This window comes from Chroicocephalus ridibundus, chromosome Z (assembly GCF_963924245.1).
Source record: "Chroicocephalus ridibundus chromosome Z, bChrRid1.1, whole genome shotgun sequence".
Classification (NCBI taxonomy): Eukaryota; Metazoa; Chordata; class Aves; order Charadriiformes; family Laridae; genus Chroicocephalus; species Chroicocephalus ridibundus.
In genome coordinates, this window is record NC_086316.1 from 50,133,510 (window position 1) to 50,155,417 (window position 21,908).

At 40.5% G+C, this 21,908-nt stretch overlaps 1 protein-coding gene across 3 annotated transcripts in view; it reads right to left on the reverse strand.

The window, feature by feature from the left end:
• Positions 1-21,908, reverse strand: part of ADAMTSL1 (ADAMTS like 1) — a 470,149-nt gene that overhangs the window by 194,600 nt on the left and 253,641 nt on the right. The window contains exon 1 of one of the 3 annotated variants that reach the window (XM_063321446.1): positions 5,159-5,471. The exons of the other annotated variants lie outside the window; for them this stretch is intronic. Coding sequence (XP_063177516.1) covers positions 5,159-5,215 — 57 coding nt within the window. The 5' untranslated portion in view covers positions 5,216-5,471. Of the gene's footprint in view, positions 1-5,158; positions 5,472-21,908 lie in introns of those variants that run through there. 3 annotated transcript variants of the gene reach the window in all.

Sequence of the window (21,908 nt, forward strand, 5' to 3'; positions counted from 1 at the left end):
GAATCTTGCTCTCAAATCTCAGCTAATACTACCCGTATGAACCATTATATCTGTATTAAGAGTTAGTATTCTGAGAATGGTATTTGACACTTCCTAAAAGAAGGGCAAAAACTTTAAAGGCTGATGACCCTGTCCAATTGTGGGAGAGCCTTTAACAGAGACAGATAAGATACTGCATACAATTATCTTGAAAGACAAATGAAACATTTGAGGATGGCATCTTTAAAAGCAGGATACCAACCTTTTTATCTTTCTAGTATCTAGACAACCCCCAATAGACAACCCTCTCTCTTTGTTCCTTTTCCAGAAGGAAAAATTTTGGCTGATTAAAAAAATAGGTCTGACGATGTACAGTGAGTCTTAGTGTGCATGACAGCAAATCTCAGACCTGTGATTAAATGTTTTACATTCTCTGAAATAGAAGGACATCTAAATGATTGGATTGCACTTCATTGACTATTATTGGTCAATGAAGATTTTCCATCACTCCGTGAAACGTGTATCTCTTGCTTACTTCCCTCATTTTGCCTGCACATACATTTAAGGGCTAGGGGATGTTATAGGATTTTGAATATCCAAAGCTGGTCAGCCATCTCTTAAGACAAGCCTACTGTCCGTCGGCTGATATGAAAAGATGGAGACGCCAAAATCAAAAGTTAATGACTCCTATACATCGGTTAGGAAAAAGTTGTCCATACCAGAGTATGACATTCTGATGGAATTCAACATTTCCTGCCAGCTTTTGTTAGTTGCTGTCCACCTCATGAGAAGACTTCTTTCATAACGGTCCTTGGCTTGAGATGGAACAAGTAATTTCTTTCTCCTTTTCCTGCTCCCCATCCTGACACCATACCATCTGGTGGTTGATGTGTTTTCACTGCTTTTCCACTACCTTCAGCTTTCTGACTGTTTCTATAAGGATGATCTTACTATTCTGTTTTCCTTCCTTATACAGGAGAACACATGCCTCTGCAGCAACAGACTGTAATTTCCTATTTTTTCCATGTAATTGTTGCCCATAGAGCTCTGACTTTTCTTGCAAGCTTAAGAAAATAGCTACGAAAAGCAATAGAAACAACAGTGCTGTCTGCAGATTTGACAAGACAACACTGATACAACACTGTAACAGAAACCATGAGGTTAATTATATTTGGATGGCTAACAACACAGTTATAAGGAATTCAGTTTTTGTTTGCTTCAGTGAAAATTAAGTCAGGCAGAGATTGATAGCCCTCTCCTAAAGAATTATTTGCCTGGGTGTGTAGACTACTTAGGCTTTACATTCAACTCATTAAACTTCTGAGCATATGAGTTTGTCCAGCTGACAAACCCATGACTACAGGTGACCATATTCCAATCTTCAGACTTTCCACAGTGTTCAATTTCATAGTTTCTTTAATTATTTTTTGCCAGACCTATGAATATAGCAAAAGTCATTAAAACAAAACATATTTAACTTTACTGACATTGGTGAAGCAGACCAATAGCTCAACAGCCTGCAATAAGTACTGACTTCAATTCCCTAAAGTCCAAAAGAAGAAACTTCCATAACCCAACCTTAGTTCAGCTCATGCAAGCCTTTGCACTTGGCAGAAAAAGAGTAAACAAATGATATACTTAAAAAAAAATCTGAAGGAAGAGGTCAATAAAGTAAGTCCAAACACAAAATTCTAGAGTTATGTAGGAAGAAAGTGATGAGTATACATACTTAGTAGCATCTAGACCTTCATACAACAAATTGTTTTGTTTTATAGACTTAAGACCTTCTGAGTACAGCAGCACTGGCCACAAACCACAATGATGAGAAATTTTGCGCTCCTTCACATGAATAAATCTTATCTTTGTGTAGCTGAACTATGTATTTCGGCACATCCTTGCCCAACTGATGTGATCTAATACCAGTCCGTACATATACATTACTACGCATGAAAATAAATGTGTGGACTGTGGACTGCAAAAATCCCTCTCTATACAGCTACAATTGTAGAAACAGAAGAGTAGACATACAACAATAAGTAGACCTATCTACACATGAAAGGAAAAAATGTCAATCTTTGTACATTCAGATGTAAACAAGAAACATTATATTCATTCCACTGGCTAATTGTGCTTGTGGTCATCCAAGACAGATCCAGTTAGATACCGGGGGAATGTAATGCCAAAGAGCCTGGAAGGAATGGACTATTGTATTTGACTATTTTCCACGTACAAATTAGCACAGCAAAAAAAAGAAATCCTGCAGAAAAACACATGTAGTTTATTACAGTTCCTAGTGTTATTTCTGTAAGTATCACAACAGCAACAAAGAGAGCTAAAAAAAGCTGCTGAAAAGATGCAAACAACAAATGCAAATGTAATTAAATGCCCTTCTGACATGAAGTGATTTGACTTCAACTTTGGATGAATACATGGCGGGTTATGGTTTTGGCCATATTTCCTTTGAGTTAGACAACTGTGATTTGCGTGTGTTAGGCTTTTATTTTTAAATCGATAGGAAGGGAAATCTTCAGAACAGAATGCCTGCTTTCTTTTGTTCCATTTAAAAGCAGTGTGTTAGTATTTCCTTAGCATGCAGAAGTTCACAGAGCAATGAGCAAAATTCTCCAAATACCTGGTCTTAGTCTGGAAAGAGAGGAACTATCTTTTCAAGTTACTTTCATTCTGACATTACTTTTTCAAGACAGGAGTCTAGTGTTACGGCTCAGATTCTCAAAAGTATCTATGAAAGTACCTAATTCCCATTTATGCCAGGGAAACTGGATGTCTGAGTATGAAGCAAGTTCTAGGGCAGTTAACAAATAAACTAGTGACCCCCACAGATCTCAGTGGGGGTTGAGCACCACTCAACTGAAAATCAATATAATTTCTTATGAAGAAGGTTAAGAACCCCAATGGAGTAGTGAGCTACACTCACTACTACACCTCTCCAGGCAGTCTGCCCTGAAGTAGACTATATCTGCTGCCTAACAAGGGGAACTGAAAAGTTTATGGCTGCTACTGCCTGTGGGCTTGTCCATCCCCTTAGCATCACGCAAGTGTCTGGGCTGTGCAACTTCCCTGCTAAGGCAAGGATGCCAAACTAAGGCTTAAGGTGCTGCTTTGCTCTGCAGTGTCTTACCGAAAATACAGGAACGTGTGATAAATTATTGTAAGAGTAAGCATTTGTAAGCATTTGTTACCTAGCCTTAGTGATTACAACTGTGGACTTCCGCTGATGTTACTAGAGTGCTACATGCCTCGAGGCTGCTCATGCTGCTCAGTGTGGCCAAGGCAGGGGGTTTGGAGAGGTACAAGTTGAAGCACATAAATCCAAATTCTGATTGTCATAGTTTTCACATTCATTCCACCTACTTGACTAAAGGCTAAAACCTGTGAGGCTAGTAGCCAGGTCTGATCTGATGCTTCTTCTTTTTCTCGAAAACATCCATGAGCTTTCTACCATGCCCTGCGTGAACTCATGCTGCAATAAACTGTAGTAGTAACATGTATACCAAGGTATCCTGCAACTTATCTCTATCTCTCTCCAAGCTGTAAGTTAAATTCTTGCATGTTTACCTAATCTCCTGCTGGAAGCAAGTGAGAGATTTTCCTGAGTATGGAAGGAGCAAAAGAATGGCCTGATTCAAAAAAGAAAGTTAAGCTTGCTCCACATCACTATTCTTAAGGCACAAAGAGATTTGGTGGGAGGTGGGGGGGAAATCTCTTGAGGCAGGGTAAGTCATGCAAATACAAACTAGTATAGTATGGAATATAATGCATAATAGTTGGCAGCAGAATGCACTATTTATTTTCATGAATCAGGAACTGAGAACTTAATTCACAAGCAGCAGAGTGAAGTACAAATGTTATGAGTATGAGCTTAACATGGGGCAAAATCCTACAGCCCTTACACAGCCTTGTTGAGTCATATCTCCTGTTGATCTCGCCCAAATTAGTACTGCAGGATTGGCTCATAATATATTACAGTCATCAGGTTATAAACTTCTCATTTTCATAAATGAAAGATAATCTATGCTGACCTTATGCCATTTTGTGTGAACTCAGTATTTCAAATGGAAAGTAGACCTTTAAACAAAATAAGACTTTTAGGTTAGTCCAGATAGCATTCTTATTTCTAGTGATTAATAAGTATTTAGTGATTCTATATCCAAAAAGGGGTTTTTAAAAATCATAAAATATTTTTTAATAAGCATTTCAAATAGGATTATCCCACTGTTTAGGTCCCCATGTGGCTATTAAAAAATGTATTAAGATTAGTTTAAAATGATTACCATACATTATTTTATACAGATAAGTAAAAAGATGCATGCTGTTACGAAGAGCATATATTTTTTTAAGATTCTTTGCTATTTGAAAGACTACATTCAGTCAAATGTTCAGAAAAAGACAACATATATTTATGCCAAGATGACTACGGTATCAAAAGTGTGTGCGCATTAATATTCTTACTGCAGATTTCTGATACCAAACATACAGCTCATACTTATAACAGTAAGTATGAGTCAAAATGGAACATTTAATCTCAATCAAAGAGCAGAGCTACAGTGCTCAGCTGTAGAGCATCCCATCAGGATAATCAGGGCAAGTATGCAAGAAAATCATATAGTAACGATTAGCTTTATACCCCTGAAGTATACCAGATATCACATAACATATCTTCCAAAAGTTGGTATAAACTTGTCTCTGTAATGAGTTACAGCCATAATGAGAGCTTATTTAAGCTGGCTGCAGGATAAAGTTCAGTACATGCTGTACCTGGTGTCTCTGCGTGTGCGCAACTGAAAAATATTTTTTCTTTTCTGTTTTTTTAGGAAGGAAGAAAACTCCAGGAACATTACAGCGTGGTACAGTTTGACTTAAAGAGGGGAGAAACAGCTCTTCTCTAAATGCCAAGCAGTTAAATCACCATTCACAGGTCATTGCTCTCCAAGTTTATAAAAGTGACGCCAATATCAACTTCTTGGTACTACCTGCAGCAACCCACAATATCAAAGCTCCAAGCACTTTAAGAGAAGGTAAGATTTACATGATTCATTGAAAACAAACACTCTATAACTGTGATCCTAAAGATTTGAAACATACCCACCCACATATAACACACACAGACACAGTACCAGCTACAAGCAATACATATTTGCAGGAAAGAAATGGCATTTACCAGGACGAGGGAAGCCAGAAGCAGAGTGCCAGCAGCTGCCCAGCGGCAGCCCTCCATGGTGGGGTCCGTGCCGGACCTGGGGTCGGACACTTGCCCAAGCTGCGAAGCCCTCGGCTGGCTGCCTGCTGTCACATCCAGCGCTGGTGCGAACCTTCAGCCCCGCTTCTCCGCCTCCATCAGCCCCGCTCACATTTCCCGACCCAGGCGTGAGTGGGTGGGTGCGTTTGGGGTGAGCTGCGGGGAAGCGCTCCCCGAGCCGGCGAGCTGCCAATCCTCTCCCCCGAGTCCCCCCCACAGCTAGTCAGACACGCAGTACAACAAAGCCAAGGGGTCTAGGGAGAGTGTTACAGTGAAAGACAGAGGGGAAGAAAAAAGAGAGAGAGAGGAGGAGGAGGAGGAGGAGAAGGAGGAGGAGAGAGGCAGAATGGCACAGCTCAAGGGAGTGCTCTGCCTTCAGCTCGCCGTCCTCCAGGAGCTCTGCTCCACCACTTGCCATGAGCTGTTCACGCTTATTGCTAGGTCGGTAGCTCTCCTCCTGAGCGTGCATTGTTCCAGACAGGAGGGAAACTTAATCTGTGTCAATACATAATGTATGCCATAAAAGGCACCAATCGGAAAATGCTGAAATCCTCCAGGGAGAATGTATGTTTTACTAAAGCCTTGTATTCTCTACAGAAGAGTGCTCTCTGGAACCCTTTTACACCATTTGTTCTCCCATAAAGGGGTCTGACTCTGCTCCCACATTGAAAAGCAGGAATGTTTCTAACAGGACTGAGTGACAGTCTTTCTGTCACTACTTCTTTTCTTTTGAGGGGAAATTTAAAAACTGACGTATTCTGCATTAGAAGGAAAGTGAGTTTATGGGAGGAAGAATTTCGCACAGAAAGGCAAAGTTCCACACACCTCAAGAAAGCTGGGAACTCTACCTTTTTACTGTTAATTTGACAGACAGGAGTTTCAAATCACTGCTCTCACTCTGGTCAGAATTCATCCAGTTCGCATGCCTATGCCCCTGCATTGCCTGAAGTCTCCAGAGTCTCCAACTCTTTTTTTTTTTTTTCCCCCAGTCTGCCTGTTTGTTTTATTTTCTGAAGCAGAAATTGCAAACTGGATCCAAGAACTCTTTCTCAATGCAGTAGGCATTCTCCCACATGGGGCTGAGCCGAATGTCTTTTGCAGTCGCAACATTACGGTGCTGCAGGACACGCCACATCCAGATGGGCATGTAGAAAGCCCTGTCTTCCCTTAGCTCTTGACTGTGGTACCTCAGTAAACTCAGACAATGAAGGAGAAAAGTAAGGTACATGTGTATTAGGGGTGGAGAACAGTATGCTGGCAATGAGCCTGAAAAGTGACTGAAGTCAGAAGTTAGCAAAGGAAAGGGAAACTCTGCCAAGGGCACCAGGACTGGGGACAGAAAGGAAAAAGGAGCAAGTGTAGACCACAGACCATCTAAGAGAACTGCACATAAGCAGAAATGAAAAACAGCCTGGAGGAAAAGCTGGACTAGCAGATGGAGAGTGATACAGAGTTTGCAAGAGGAAAGGAACTGAGGGGAAAAAAAAAGAGTTACAGATGTTGGGAAGTCAGATAGGGGGAAAGAAGAGGGTCTGGCTTGGCATAACAGGAACAGGAACATAAACGCTGAAAACATCTGAAGGCCAAAATAGAAAAGAGATAAGCTAGACAGACCCAGGCTTGGGAAATTAGGCTGAAAACAGAAATTTGGAACAAGAAACAAAAGTAATTAGGAACAGCGGGAGAGACAGATTTCAGCTTGCACTGGCCAGCAGTAGCTTGGTTGGGGACCTTTGGACTTGGTGGTCAGGGAAACAGGACAAAGAATACTGAAAAGTCTCAGTAGGAAGTTGCTACAATGGAAAACCAGCTAGGTGGAATGAATGTAGCAGGGGTGAGAAAAGGCCTATACCACCAGTGAGTCCTTTATGTGTCCAAATTCTCACACAGCAACTTCAGAGACCACCTCCTGGAGGAGAGGGGAGGGGTGGATCACTTCGCATCACCCTCTGGCTCATAAGTGGGGAAACCACTATAGGATGACACCATGGCAGAATTTACAACTTCTCATATTGCCCTTGAAAACTCGGGAAACTAAACATATAAAGCTACTCAAAGTCCAGTGTACCTTTTAAAAATAGCACCACCACACAAAGGCACAAATCCTTTGCTTCACCAGCAGTGTCAACACACACCTGAGCGCTGCACAACAGGATTTTTTCCACATATCTCCTGGCCACCGCTGTCTGTTTTTTTCCTGTACTCGGCTCCTTTGTCCCAAGAAGGCTAACATCGTAGGAGAAGCACTTACAGATACCCCCTGGAATTCCTGTATACAAAATTTTCAATGATGAATTTTTATGTTACACAGCAAGGTTTGTAATATTGAATAGATTAAATGATGACTGCTTTTTTTTTAAGAACCAAACTGCTGCAATTATGATTACATGGCTTATAATAGATGAAACAACTGAGAAGAATGTTTTAATGACTATTTGTTTGTCTTTTTCTTTTTTTTTTTTTTCTTTCTCTTAGCCCAACTTTAAACCAAAGATGTTGCACTAACACTACATAAGCCCATCTCAGAATTCCTGATTTTGGACACTTCTTGTTCACCTTTGGAAAAGGTGGGTTTTTTAAAAGGAAGTTGTGGAGAGTATTCTTATCAGTGCAGAGGTCTCAATAGGCAACTGAATCATCTAAACTGGAATAACTGGATTATACTTGGCTTCCATGTATCCTGCCATTGTTCTGTTCATGGACCTCCCATTGCAACTGGTGGGAATTTTGCATGAAGAACGATGGCAGAGAAGGAAGTTAGTCATAGAATAGAATCATAGAGTCATTTAGGTTGGAAAAGACCTTTAAGATTATGGAGTCCAACTGTAAGCCTAACACTGCCAAGTCCACCACTAAACCATGTCCCTAAGTGCCACATCTATACAACTTTTAAATACCTCCGGGAATGGTGACTCAGCCACTTCCCTGGGCAGCCTGTTCCAATGCTTGACAACCCTTTCAGTCTAAAACTTTTTCCTGATATCCAATCTAAAGCTCCCCTGGTGCAACTTGAGGCTATTTCCTCTCATCCTATCACTTGATACGTGGGAAAAGACACTGACACCCACCTCGCTACAGCCTCCTTTCAGGTAGTTTGTAAGAGAGCAGTAAGGTCTCCCCTCAGCCTCCTTTTCTCCAGACTAAACAATCCCAGTTCCCTCAGCTGCTCCTCATAGACCTTTTCTCTAGAACCTTCACCAGCTTTGTTGCTCTTCTTTGGATGCACTCCAGCACCTTAACGTCTTTCTTGTAATGAGTTGAAGGTCTTGTAGTAACGTTACCAAATTATGTGGCCTGCAATGTTCAGGCATGTTGAAAAGGTGATTTAGCTGTAAAGAGCTTTGTTTATTCAAGATATGTGTTTAATCAGTAGCAGAGCAGCAAGATGTTCGTAATAGCATTGTAAATTGTATGAAATTCACCAGACCTAATATTTTGTTGCACATTTAAAATTCAGACCAGATTCTAAAATGCAGCTTGAATTTTGTTTTCACAACAAACTCATGCAAAACCCATAATTTTTTCATGAAACCACATGAATATCATACTTCCAACAGTTTGGCTTTTAGTTTTCCACACATATTTGAACCTAGAAATCAAAGTGAAATTCAAGGAATGGAAACTCACATGAATCAAGTCCAAAGGAAAGGTCTACTCAAATTCTTGCATACAGCTTTAATGAGGAGTCATGCCCAATATCTGCCAATTTCTACAGAGCAGTGTTGCCTCTACCTAAAGGCTCATTTGAATTATTTCTAACTGAAAAAAAAAATGAACTGAAAAAGAAGTGTAGATTTACTGAAAAATTACTTTAAGGCATGAAGTGCCTGGAAGTGTTCTGGAGCTGAATGTCTCCATATCCTGCTGTTCAGGTCCAGGGTTTTGTTATACTGCATATATGCATTTTGTGTGGAGTTCATTTATTTGTCTTGCTGAAAGGTCTTGCTAGGAACACTAGTTTGGGGGTGGGGGCATTTCTTTTTGGCTTGCATATATACTCAAAAATCAAGCCTATAGTAAGAAGGAAAAAAGGCCCTGAACAAGGTAACATTGCCTGAAAGGTGCAAACCCTCAGGCCCTGTTCATCTCCAAACGCTCTCTGCCATGCACCTTAAAAAAATGCAAGAATTCAGAGCAATAAAGGACTCTACCTGCAGCAGAAGTAACAGCTGAAACCTCGAGGGACATGAATGCGGATGGTGCCTACTGTGCTCAGCACTTTGTTTCACCAGTAAGACAGAGGTTGTTCTCAGCAAATCTTAATGCTACAGATGAAGTCCTCAGTCCTTTAAGATCATTTGCACAATTGATACTGGAGATTGGTGAGTCCAGGATTGCATTCGGTAACACTTTCTGAGTACACATATGCAAGTAAGTCGCCTCCAAGCCCTGATATTACAAACATAAGCCCTTCACTGGGAGGGCTTATGAGAGGAGAGTGAATGCACAAATACATACTATTCCATGTCCGGAAAACTACCCTTCCACTTTCTGTACTGATCAGTAGTTCCAGTTCTCCTTCACCTCTGACAGGTGTTTAAATTAAATCGGTTTGCATCTGTGTGTGAGAAGCAGAGCTTGTTATCGGCACCGTACACCGATGGCAGATTATATGAAATGGAAGTAGAAGCAAAGGAGGGTGTCTGAAGCGGTATTTTAAGCTCTACAGATTTAACAATACCTAATTTGAAAAACACACGTGCGGGCAGAAGAAAACGGTTAACATCAATATGCTTTACAGCAGGAAAGAGTGAACTCAGCTTTGGAGCTGATCTCCCTGGGGAGAATATGTTACCGTTTTCACTCAGAAGCCACCTGTCTCTTTCTGGAGGTTGGACCTCTTTTTTGCCATCAGGTCTGTAGCAACCAGCATTTTTTATTTCTTTTTACTTTTTCAGTTAACAGTTATTCTTAGATTTTTTTTCTCTTATAAGCCTGGATTGATTTCTGGGAACCTGGAAGCTTGCAAAAGTACGGAAAGTGAGAAGCGGGAGGGAGTCAGTGCTTTATACAGAGCTTTAGATAGGATTTGCATTTACATGTGTGTGTGCCTTCGAATGAAAGCTACAAGGCCTGCAGTATTCTGGACTGCCTAGGGGAAGCTCACCCAGATGCACGTGACCTGTGATTGCAAAAGCACTTCCCTCAAAGGTTACGGCGCTGAAGCATATAAAACCTTTACCTACACCTCTGACTTGAGATAAAATTCAAACATACAATAGCAGGAGCAATATAGCTTTGGGGAGTATGAACATCCATCATTCACACCTAGCAGGGCAATAGATAGATAGTTCGGACCTCAGATTCATTCAGTCTTTGCCCTGTATGGGACACTGGTTGCCACTGGCACTGGGGTGCAATGAGATCACCTTAGAACCTCCCCGTTTTCGGCACCCACGTGAGCTTCCGCAACTAATGTGAGGAGAAGTCTTGAGAAAGAGGTAATTAACACTGCTTAATCCATTTTGTTTAACTGGGCAGAAGTCAGACCGATGAGATGCTTTCGCATGAAACATTTTGAGCTTTCAACATTGAAGCTGAACAGTTGCTTCATCCACAGGAATTGTGGGAAGAGTTGGAGCGAATTCATATGTGGGGACTGCTTCTTTCTAGAAATTTAACTGCACTCACTGAAGTGGTGAGATACAAAGAGCTTCCCATGTTACACTGTCACCATTTACCTTATGAATTAAGATACCTATTGCACTTCAGTAACAGCCCTTAACCTTTGGCATCAGAAAAATCTAAATCAAAATCTTACCAAAATATCTAAAAGTTTATAGACTCTTGCAGGGTTTTTCACAACAGTTTAACACTGTATTCATTTTTTTTCATTGCAAGGATGTGGTAATTTAGCGGATGAACCAGACATCTTGAACTGACATGTTTGAGCTCTGGATTACAACAGCAAAATAGGAGAATTCTGCGATGCAGATGCAAAATTGCTTCCTCCTACTGTTTTGATGGAGAACCCCAGGTGAGACAGAGAAGGATGTATCCATCATTCTTCCAACATTGTTTCTCGCTCAAGCTTACTCCTTTCCCAGGGTGACACTTACATACCTTTAATATCTCTCCTCAACTTTTGGACATGCTCCTTGCGGGCAGTCTAAAATGGATTCTTGTTTTTAGAGTCATCCCAGTGCTTGTCTGTGAGCGGGCTCGCACATGACTCTGGGCCACTCACACTTTTCTTCTGGAAAGTGAGCCTCTACATTCCAACTTCTTTTCCTCACACAAGACTGTTTCCCATATTGTTGCACTGCTGCATGATCCTTTTCAAGTCTACCTTCAGAAGTCTGTGCAATTTATTTATCCCCAGTCTTTCTGCACCTCTTTTCTCCCAGCTAGCACTGTACCTCAGCTTGCTCTAACAGTTGTTTACATGTCGTACTCTCTGAACAGCCCACAAAATACAGCAAATACTGGTTTTAGGTTTTACAAACAGGACATTCTGGGTGCGGGGAAACTAACTTGCCCATGATTTTACATGAAGTCACTGACAGAGCACAGAAATGGACGAGGTCTCTGAAGATGCAAACTGGCAGCCTTAGCTCCATGGACCAATACGTTGGTTAGTTCCATGAGAAATCACATTAAAGTAAATCTCATTTAACTATGCATGGGAATAAGAAACTCACTGTAAGCAGTATGTCAGTAAATTGACATTACCTGCAGGGTGCTTCCATTACCTTACAGAACACATGCAGATCTGGCAGTGAACTTCAAGCAAATAAGAGACTGGCTCTATGCTGACAACTCCTGCAAATTCTTGCAGTTTCATAGTCATTACCAGGTTTTTAACTCACAGACCCAGCTTCAGATGTCAGGTCAATATGTGAGTTTCACTTTTCATAAAAGTTTCTAGGCTCACTGCTGGCAAAAAATAGCTAGAAAACATGATCTTTAAAGCCTCAGATAGATACCAATAGCAGATACAAACAGGTTTGCATGCAATTATTGGAAGTCTCATCATTTGACCTATCAAGCTTGTGATTTTAGAGATATTACACAACAACACATGGGGCTGATAATATTGCTTTTGAATACTGCAGGAACAGAGCCTATACTTTTGTAAACCACCCCAGCTGGAAGTCAGTTGGAGCGTTATGAGTTATAAATTTCTCTACTGAAGAAACAAAACCAAACCAAACAAAAAAACCCTCACACACTTTTTAACCTATTTGGATCTCTATTACAAGGCTTTTTTCTTGTCTTATTTTCCTTCTATGTCAGTAGAACATAGGTAAATCTTCACATGGCTTTTAGCTCTTGTAATACAAATGGGATTAAATTACACTTTCCTTTTCTTTTTACCAAAATTCAGATTCTACAGGCAGGCTTAGACCATTGTGAGCAAACCTAAAATCAAGCAGGTAAAACTGCCAGAGTATCATCAAGGAGAGAATATGCAAGTTTTAAGAATCTTACAAAGAAACGAGGAAGAAAAGAAGACTAGGGAGTACATTTTGGATCAGGGTTTGGAAAACCCCTAAGGTGGGGGAGGTGGGATTGGTGTTTGGCCAACTTGCGATACTCGGCTGTGTCTGGATTCAGCTTTCCAAATTTTCCAGAAGACAAGGGGTGTGGAGGAAGGAGAGGAGTTGGATTCAAAACTTTTGGGTTTTGGCCCATCTCTTGTGCTAGCAATTAATGAGAACGCCTGGACAGCACAAAGCATACTTTGAAATGTTGAGCCAGCAAGATATTTAAGCAGTGGAGAAACCCTTCTTTCTTAGCGAGAGAGTTTTGAATATCAAAACACTAGTGAAGATGCCACGTGGATGGAACATTCACTCAGTCACAACGAGGTTCTCCATGCAAAAGACACAGAGTACTTATCCCCACATTGGCCAAGTTAACAAAGATTAACAATGCAGACGAACAGCAAGGATTATAGCACAAAAACACTGAATGTTCTGCTTAAAAGCTGGAATCGATATTGTTCTTGTGACAATCACAGAGATGAAGAAGAACTGAGGGTCAGCACTGAGGGAAAAAATCTTCCATTTAGAGCACAAAGCACATTTAAAAATATAGAAAGATAAAGAATATGTCATAAAACATGAGGGTAAGTGGTAGGATTTTGAAACAGCACAGGGCTCAAATGGCTGCAGCACACGCACAGAAGTGGAAAAAGGTATTCAGTGAAATATTTGAAACATATGGTTTTTGTTTATGTTTCTTGCAAATGTTTGAGAAAAGTGAACAACTCCTACCTGTATACAATCGTGACCATGAATGCACTATTATGTTGTAACAAAAATGTATTTATAAGCAACCAGTAAAATACTGGAAGAAATTATAATGTTAATAACTAGGAGGCTATCGTGTTCCATATTATATTTCTCGGCACTGCGGCTGACTATGCAAAGAGCAGCAGTTTCTACTTGATGGATTAAACAGTTTCAAAATGGTAGAAATATAGGAAGCAGTGAAACAAGACAGATAGTATTCTTCTTTTGAGCTAAGCAGAAAATATTCTCACTGTCAGCGAAACAGGTGAAAAAATGAAATAATTTTTATTTCCTGTGTTTACATCTGGTAGGATCTACTGACCTTCTAGTTTGAATTCATGAAGGTTGGCAACTCAAAATTTAAATCCATATGTGGACTGAATCTTCACAGAAAAGGCTCTTTTTAAAAACATTTAAAGAACAATTGTGGCTGGTAAATATATGAGTAGCTTGCACTGAGCCAGGCATGTGGTTAGATGATATAATCTTAAGGAGCCTAATCCTTCTCTCATTCATGGAAGAAATCAGGAATAATGAAAGTGAATTCAGTAGGGTCTTTTACAAACTAAAACAGGTGAAAATTGGAGCAAAATCTCAATTTGTATGGCATTTAGTCTGCATTGCGATTTGTTTTATCATGTAATTCACTGTGTGCTCGTATAATCTGAATTTCAAAAATAAAAACTTTCCATGTGGCAATTAAAGACAAAGATGATCGTGGCACTGAGTGTGACAAATACTCATTGAGGAACTGAAGAAAACTGTCTTGACTAAGAGCATTAAACCTTCCCCTCAAATGAGAATTATGTGATTCTCCAATCAAATCAATTACTGCAGTATACACAAATTTCTGAGCAATGGAAGATAAGGAGCACTGACCAGCTTTAACCAGTAAAGACTAAACCCCTAAGTCACACAGGAAGTTAATATCTGCCCCTAAACTTCATGCACAGTCTGTTTCGATCAAACTGATTAACATATATTATCAAAACGTATTAAAGGCATATTGAGAGGAGAGCAGATAATGTTGCATGGTTAAGCACACAGGACTTGGTTGGCTGGAGTTACTCAGAGTCAGAAGCCAAATGATTTTGTTCTATTGCACTTCTGATTTCCAGTAACTTTGTCAGCAAACAACGGAACAATTGTTCTTTAACTGAATTTCAGGACGAGATTATTTAGAACCATCATTTATCCCTGTACTTACTGGTTCAAGGCCTGCTGTGCCAACATTTTTTCACGGGAAAAGCACATAAGGCTGAGTCCTGCATCCTACTATAATTCAGAGCTTTAACCTCAAAGGCCATTTACCAGATGAATTCTCATGAGAATCTACTATTGTCAGGTATCTTGTTGCGTCATGCATGTCTTAATCCCAAAGCACAAAACAATTATGAGAAATGTAAGAGAACGAAAGGACTTCCTTTATCTGTGCAAGAGAAGCTTATAGTCTGTCCTGGTTTGAGGTAAAACAGAACTTTCTGTTCAGTAATTTTACTTCTTAGCTAGGCCTCTTCTAACTCTCTGAAATTAACAGCACGTTGTGTCTAAAGTGGTTCACTCAGAGTGATAAAACCAACGTTTACAGCTTGTGCCAAGGAATGGTATGCAGCAAGGCTCTTGCTTATCCTTATTGCTGTAACAACCAAGGTCAGCTAATTTTGTTATTTGCCCCGTTGGAGGGTCAGAAGCGGAAAAGTGTAGAGGGGTCCCACCTGCAGGGAGGAACGGACAGGACAGGTGACCCAAAACTGACCAACAGGGGTATTCCATCCCATCTGCCCCATGCTCAGTCTAAAAGATGAGGGATCAAAGGGTCAGCTCTCTTCCTTCAATGGCTGACGTCTGAGGAGGACCCTGTCTGTTCATCTGCCTTTGGTCCCGATCCATGCGTTCCTGACTTCAACCCTGGAACCTGGTTCCCACCCGTCACTGAGTCCAGCCTGGGACATCCCCAGTGCCTGCCAGTGACATCATCCTGGGAGCTTAATACGGTTTTGTATATACTGTATCCAGTTCATTATTTTCCTTTTTATTTTATTCTTAATATTTTATTAAAGTAGTTTAGTTTCTTCTAAACTCGTAAATCTCTTTATCTCTCCTCCTCCTCCCCATACATGAGAGGCTGGGGGGGAGCGTCTGTCGCTGGCTATTGGCCGATTTGGCCAAAACCACGACATAGTCCCATCATCTTTGTATATTACAGATTCTCTGGGAGCTTTTTACAGTGTCTTTTAGCTACTTCATATGACAGACTGGCCTTTATTTTTGCACAATCTAGCATTTTGCCTGAAGTCATAGCTATAACAAAAATATCTTCATATATCTTTAAAAAAAACTCTTGGAGCCATCATTATAATTTGTCTGTCACCAGGTGCCATTTGCTTTATTTAAGCAGTTTATGCACTGACATGGATATTGTATTTCATGCATACTTGTTTCCAAAAGCTACTACTTCGTGATGCACCGCATAATCTGTTCTACATTTAACTTCTAAAGACTTTTATGGAGCTATCTTAATGCAGTTTTTGGCTTTATCTTCTTTCTTTTATTTGAGTCCTGATTTATAAAATTTGCTTTTATGTATCTTTGACATTAACAATTGTTCTGACCACTTAGGTTTGTAATTTTATTTGCCTGCACAACAGCATTGGAGTCAATAAGAAATATTCTTGTGCTGGAGTATACCTTTGTTCAATGAAAGAGCATAACAGGACTACTGGCTAAAAGTCATTCTTCTGCAAAAGGCTTTGACATAGTAAGAAAGAACTGTATCTAAATCCTGAAAGACTATGGGGCAGATTATCTAGGCAATCCTAATTGCTTACTGTGGTTTTACAGCATTATTTAGACGTAAAGATTTACATTTCCACGCTATGCGCTACTTCTGCCTTCTCCCCTTTCCTCTCCTGGCTTTGACCATACGTGTATGGACTTGTTCTTCTGTCCAGTGTCAGAGTAAAAGATAAAGCAGAACAGACGTGTTTGTATTGCAGGTCTGCATCGTATCTTCTCTGTGAATTGTGAGGGGGTGGTTGGTTTCTTTTGTTGGTAATTCTTTAACATTTATGAGCACAGACTTTCACTACACAGGGAGAAAAAGAGTAAATGACATGTCACTGCATCATAAAATTCTGTCAGGTTGTTGATAACTTGCTGCAATGCTGTCATCAGTTGTAAAGCTAATGCAGGTAAGCTGGAAGAAGCTAGAGATGAAATAACAGCTTTCAGACTGACACAGCAATACAGCACTGCACACCCAATAGTGTACACTATAATACACATTTTCTTATCTGTATGAAATACACCAAAGGCTCAACTTTCTAAAACCTATATGACATTCAGAAAGACATGCTCTAGCTAATAACCTGTATCTGGTGGGGAGAGGAAAACTGCTCAGAAATGCTGTGCAACAGCAGTGGGTAAGGTTAAAGAATTGTAGTTTTGTAGTATCATTTAGCAGCAGAGGCTATAACACAGGGAGTTTCATGTGTCTTTAATACATCTCCTACAGTGCCATCTGTAATCATTAGGCTTTACATTTCTAAGGCCTTTCTGTCCAATAGAGCTTTGTTTCCTTTAAGTGACACGCAGTCTTTTCTCGGAGTCTTTGAAATGCAGGCTGAGAAGCAAGCTGTATGCCATTAATCCCACTGTCCCACTAGTATTAGTGGTTAGGGGTAGCCCTTCCAAAGAAACATCCACCTCAGTTAAAAAGATGCCAACATACGAATAAGGGTCACTTGGTGAATATAATGCGCATTTAAGGATCCCTGTGACAAGTCTCTGACAAACTACAGAATTAGATGGTTTCTTCAGCGTGAGTCACGTTAAACCAAGGTTTTGCAATTTATAGGTATGCCTATTCATTAGCATAGTTACCACCATGTGATTTAGAAGTATCTTTTATTTTCCACATTCAGATGTGAGGATATGAGATACAGGCAAGTGAGGTGCATGGTATGGTTAAAATCACATGAAGATTCTCCAGAAATGTCAAGATCCTAGTCAGTGATCACCAAACCACTCTTCGGCTAATTGTCTTAGCGGTAAATAAAATAAATTTCTTTTAAGCATATGCCCAGATGTCATGTGCTTTTTGTTTGAAGTAATGCTGCTCAAGGCTACTTTAATTAAGCAACAGCTTTGCTTTTCTATTATTTGATACCTAGGAAGGTAAAATCCACCATTCCACCCTCTACAGTGATTGGGTGGGGTGGGAGAAAATAAAACAAATTTTAAATGTCTGTAACATCAAGATACAATTTTTGCTGTTGAAGGGGTACCCAGAAGTCTCTTTAGGAAGTTGGTGTGCCCATCCGAAGACAGCATTTGCTAAAGCACTATTGAAGTTACCGGTTCAAATTTTCTCAGCCTTGGCTTTATTTTCCTCTCCTGAAGCATGAATGTAGCAGTAGCTCCACCACTTAAGCTGTGGGAGAGACAGAGCTGAGTTAAGGCTCCCCTCTGCATTTTAATGTTTTAAAAAGAGTTAAAAAGGAAAAAGAAGTACTTTTTACTGCATAATAAAATGTAGCAGCTCACTCTGGCCTGACAAATAGCCTAGTGATTCCAGTAAGAATGGAGAGGTGTTGGTCAGGGCAGAGTCAAACTCTGCAGCTGAGATTCAGTACTTGAGGAGAAAGGCTTCCTTTTCCACCTATATTTTTCTTCCGCTCATTGTATGTTTTCTTTTATTCTTCTGGGAAACACTGAGTCTGAGTGTTTTACTATGGCATCACCACGTAACACGTAGACTGTACTGCCACTGTTCTGCAAAACACTGGGCTGGACCTGCACAGACAGAGAGCTTGCCATTTCCCCAGTTTATATGCTGTGCACTGCACATGAAAAAATTTTACACATTGTTCAAGGGTATTGCCAGAAGGGAAAGCAATTAAAGTGAGGCTTCATTAGGGAGAAATAATTATGAGTTTAATTAAAGAGCATGTATTTGGATTATACATAATATTTTTCACAAAGTTTTAATACTTTCATTTCCCATCTCTTAAAATTTCTTCCTGTTTCCATTACAATGAGCATTTTCCAAACAGTGGTTCTCACTGAATCTGTGGTTCAGTAACATGGATGGTTGATTGCATTTCAGAGAATCATTTCTTGATCCATAGTAAGAACAAGACATAAGACTCTATGTCAGGGATAATCAACTGAACACAGGAGTTAGAGCAGCATAGAGAGGATTCAGTTGCATCTACTTGGCAACCATAAAACAATGCATCTTGGAATAAATAGCACCAGATTTTCCAGCATTAGACACACAGTTACTGGCTTCTACATCACAAGATTTTTGAAGTGCCTTGTGTGACTAAGAACTTTTCATGATTTTCTTGAAAGCACATGAATACATGCTTCCTCAATGTGTGTGTGTGTCATCACTTGCAGTGATTTATCCTGCTTCCTTCCTGTGTATCTTGACTGGTGCAACTAATACAGTTTCAGGAAACATAATAAGCTGTATTCCTCAGAAAGGTCCTGAGCCAAAGATATCAGGCACTCACATAACTAATGACATGTGTTGGTGCCTGACCCAGATGATTTGCAAAGGTATATTCATTGACATTGGAGTGCTTCCACAGAAAGTGGATTTTTTAAGAGGTAGAGGCCTATGTTTGCATGGTTCATTCTTCGCATCGACCTGACATCTCTGCCTAAAAGCCTGTATGTGAGTTACTGAACTCTTCTGAAAACCCACTGAACAGCATAGGATCAGGCTTTATATGCTTGCTATACCCCTGGTAAGTATTTCCAGTTATAAGCTTCTCTGAAAAGAATGCCTCATCTTCAAAACACAGCCCCGGAGATAAGTGAAAAAGTAGCTGCTTTCATAAACAGGATAAACTAGGCATTTGCATGACAAAAGACTTACAACCACAACAACTAGTAATCTGCAAACCAAATCATCGGTATTTTTAGTGCCATCAAGTCTGCATATTAAGTTCTGTGGGCAGAACTGTTTAAACACAGCCAGGATATTTAACGGCATGCCTGTAAGAAACAACATTCTTCATTGACAGTGAGGGGCCTAGAGCATGGGGCAGAGTTGTACCAAGGAGCCATCATGGCGATTGCTCTCATACTTTTTACAGTATTTGTTCCATTTGTTAGCTAGGAAATACTGTTGGAGCCCCATGGAATGTTAAAGCAGGTTCTCTTATACTGTACTGCATACACTTTTAGACACCAGTTTATAAGGAGTAGCTGATCTGTGTAAATTTTGCATGATGAAGTCACGGTGCTTTTTCTTACACCCCTCCGTTCCCCAAATGGTCCCAAAACGGGCCACTAGAAGCCAGCCAGGGATGCATACTGCACCTCTGCGTGAAGGTGTACATATGAAGTGTGTGCCAGAGGAAAGAGCAAGAGGCTGGTGATGCTGATGGACTGGCTCTCTACTCCGATGAGCAGCCGACCGCTGCAGAGAGGCCAGCAGTGCGGCAGCCCCCTCTAGGGTATGCCGAAAAGATCGGGCAGAGAATAGCAGCAAGATGGGAAACAACTTGGGAGGGGATGGCAGGGACTAGCCAAGAGTGAACCCCCAAACTCCCACTGGACAGCAAGAAAGAGTCACCTCTGCGAAAGGGTGCACCTCCAGGCACGTTGGCAGTTAAGCTCCACCACTGCCCCAAAATGTCCCCTTGATACCCCAGTAAGGGGTTGTTGCAGAGTGAAAATGTGATCCCCTCCAGATTGGAAAACAGAAAGACAACAGGCAGTAGGTAGATCAAAGTATGTCTGTCATCAAGAATGTGAAAATAGCCGTATTGATTTAATTTTACTCAAACGGGTTCGTCTCAGTTGTTTCAAGTAAGTAGCAAGCTGCCATACTATCCCAGGTGTCTTTCTCTGTAAGGTTACTACACTTTTTTCCCCAGGTGAAAACAGCAGAAGTGCTCAAGTTACAAAGTGGAAGTTAAAACCGTTGTAATGGCTCCTTAATGAGCCCCTTTCTCCCATCCTTGTCGTTTCTCAAAGAATTCAACATCCAGAGAAGGCAGTGAAGTACCCTGGAAATGACATCTGTCTGCTTCTCTGACAGAGCAGCAAAAATAAAAGCTGGGAGCACGTCACTTTCAATGGCAATTTTCAGTGCTCGGAGTAGCCCGTGTTTCACATGGCTGCTGCTTTCTAAGTGCACCGAGTAACAGAAATGTCACATGGTCCTGGTATTTATTAACATGCCTCTCATTGCATTGTTACGTTGGTGTCTGTGTTTCTAATTGAAAGATTGCTTCTGTGAACAACAATGAGAAATAGTACTGTGTGCCACCTTACTAACCTTTCAATATAGGCTATTCACTTTTCTTCACAAAACTTATCTGTGTCAAGGGAAAAAACGGCTGGGTCAGATTCTCAGTATAGCCCTACTGATTGCATGCCTTCAGTTGGATGATACTTGAATTCAGTTTGCTTTTAAACACTGAATAAGCAAGGTGGATGCACAAAGTCATATCAATACAAGTGAAAGGACTTATTTAGGAGATCTTTAAATTTATTCAAAGTCTCTACAGGAGAGATATTAAAACTCTCGTTCTTCAGTAACATAATGCTGTTTAATGCTGTAATATGCAATGGGCCAGGTTTTGCCTTCAGATGAACCTAAATGAAGTCAACAGGCGTAGGGACCCTACACACAGATTTTGCGCTAGTGAACAGAAGTGGTTTTCCTGCTTAGACACCATCCTTTGTGGAAGAACTAAGAGTTCAAAAATGCTTGTAAAAGCCTTTCTCAAAGACATTTTGTCAACTCTGATGACTTACATACTGCAATTCACTTGAGAGCTGCGGCACTGCATATGAAAAGCTCTCTAGAGCAGAGCACATTTTGTTCTCTGACTGCAATGCCAAGCACACAGACTGCAAGTTTACAGATTGTAGGCATTAACTGCAAGCAGTAATTATACTCATACACTTTTGTTTGAAAGTTCAACTCAAAAATCTTTTGCTTTCTCTTATGCTTTCTATTTTCCTTGCTAAGAAGAACAAAACCAAGAAGTAAACATAAAATAAATGTAAACAGAGAAATTTCAGCACAACCCTATCAGCTCAAGGAAAAAAACTTCACAGCTAATTATGAAATAAAGCCAATCCGCAGGAATATTGTTATGAGATAATGGTTTCCTGCTGCTTGATTAGTGTTGTTGTAGGACAGAAATGTTTGTCTGCACAGTAGAAGACAAAGGTCTTGTGACAGTGATCAATTAAAACAACACTGTTTTTCTTTTATCATACAACAGAAGGAGATAAGCCATTCTTGTCACATGTCTGTAGTGTTGATACTGTGGAGAGAGCAGTTTTTACTATGACTGGTTTCTAATGGCCTTCAGGACCATGCAGTACACGCGTGGGTGACAGGCAGGTAGGCAGAAGAAACTGATGAGGAGTGAGAGGAAGCTCACCCCTGTGTCTACAGGGAT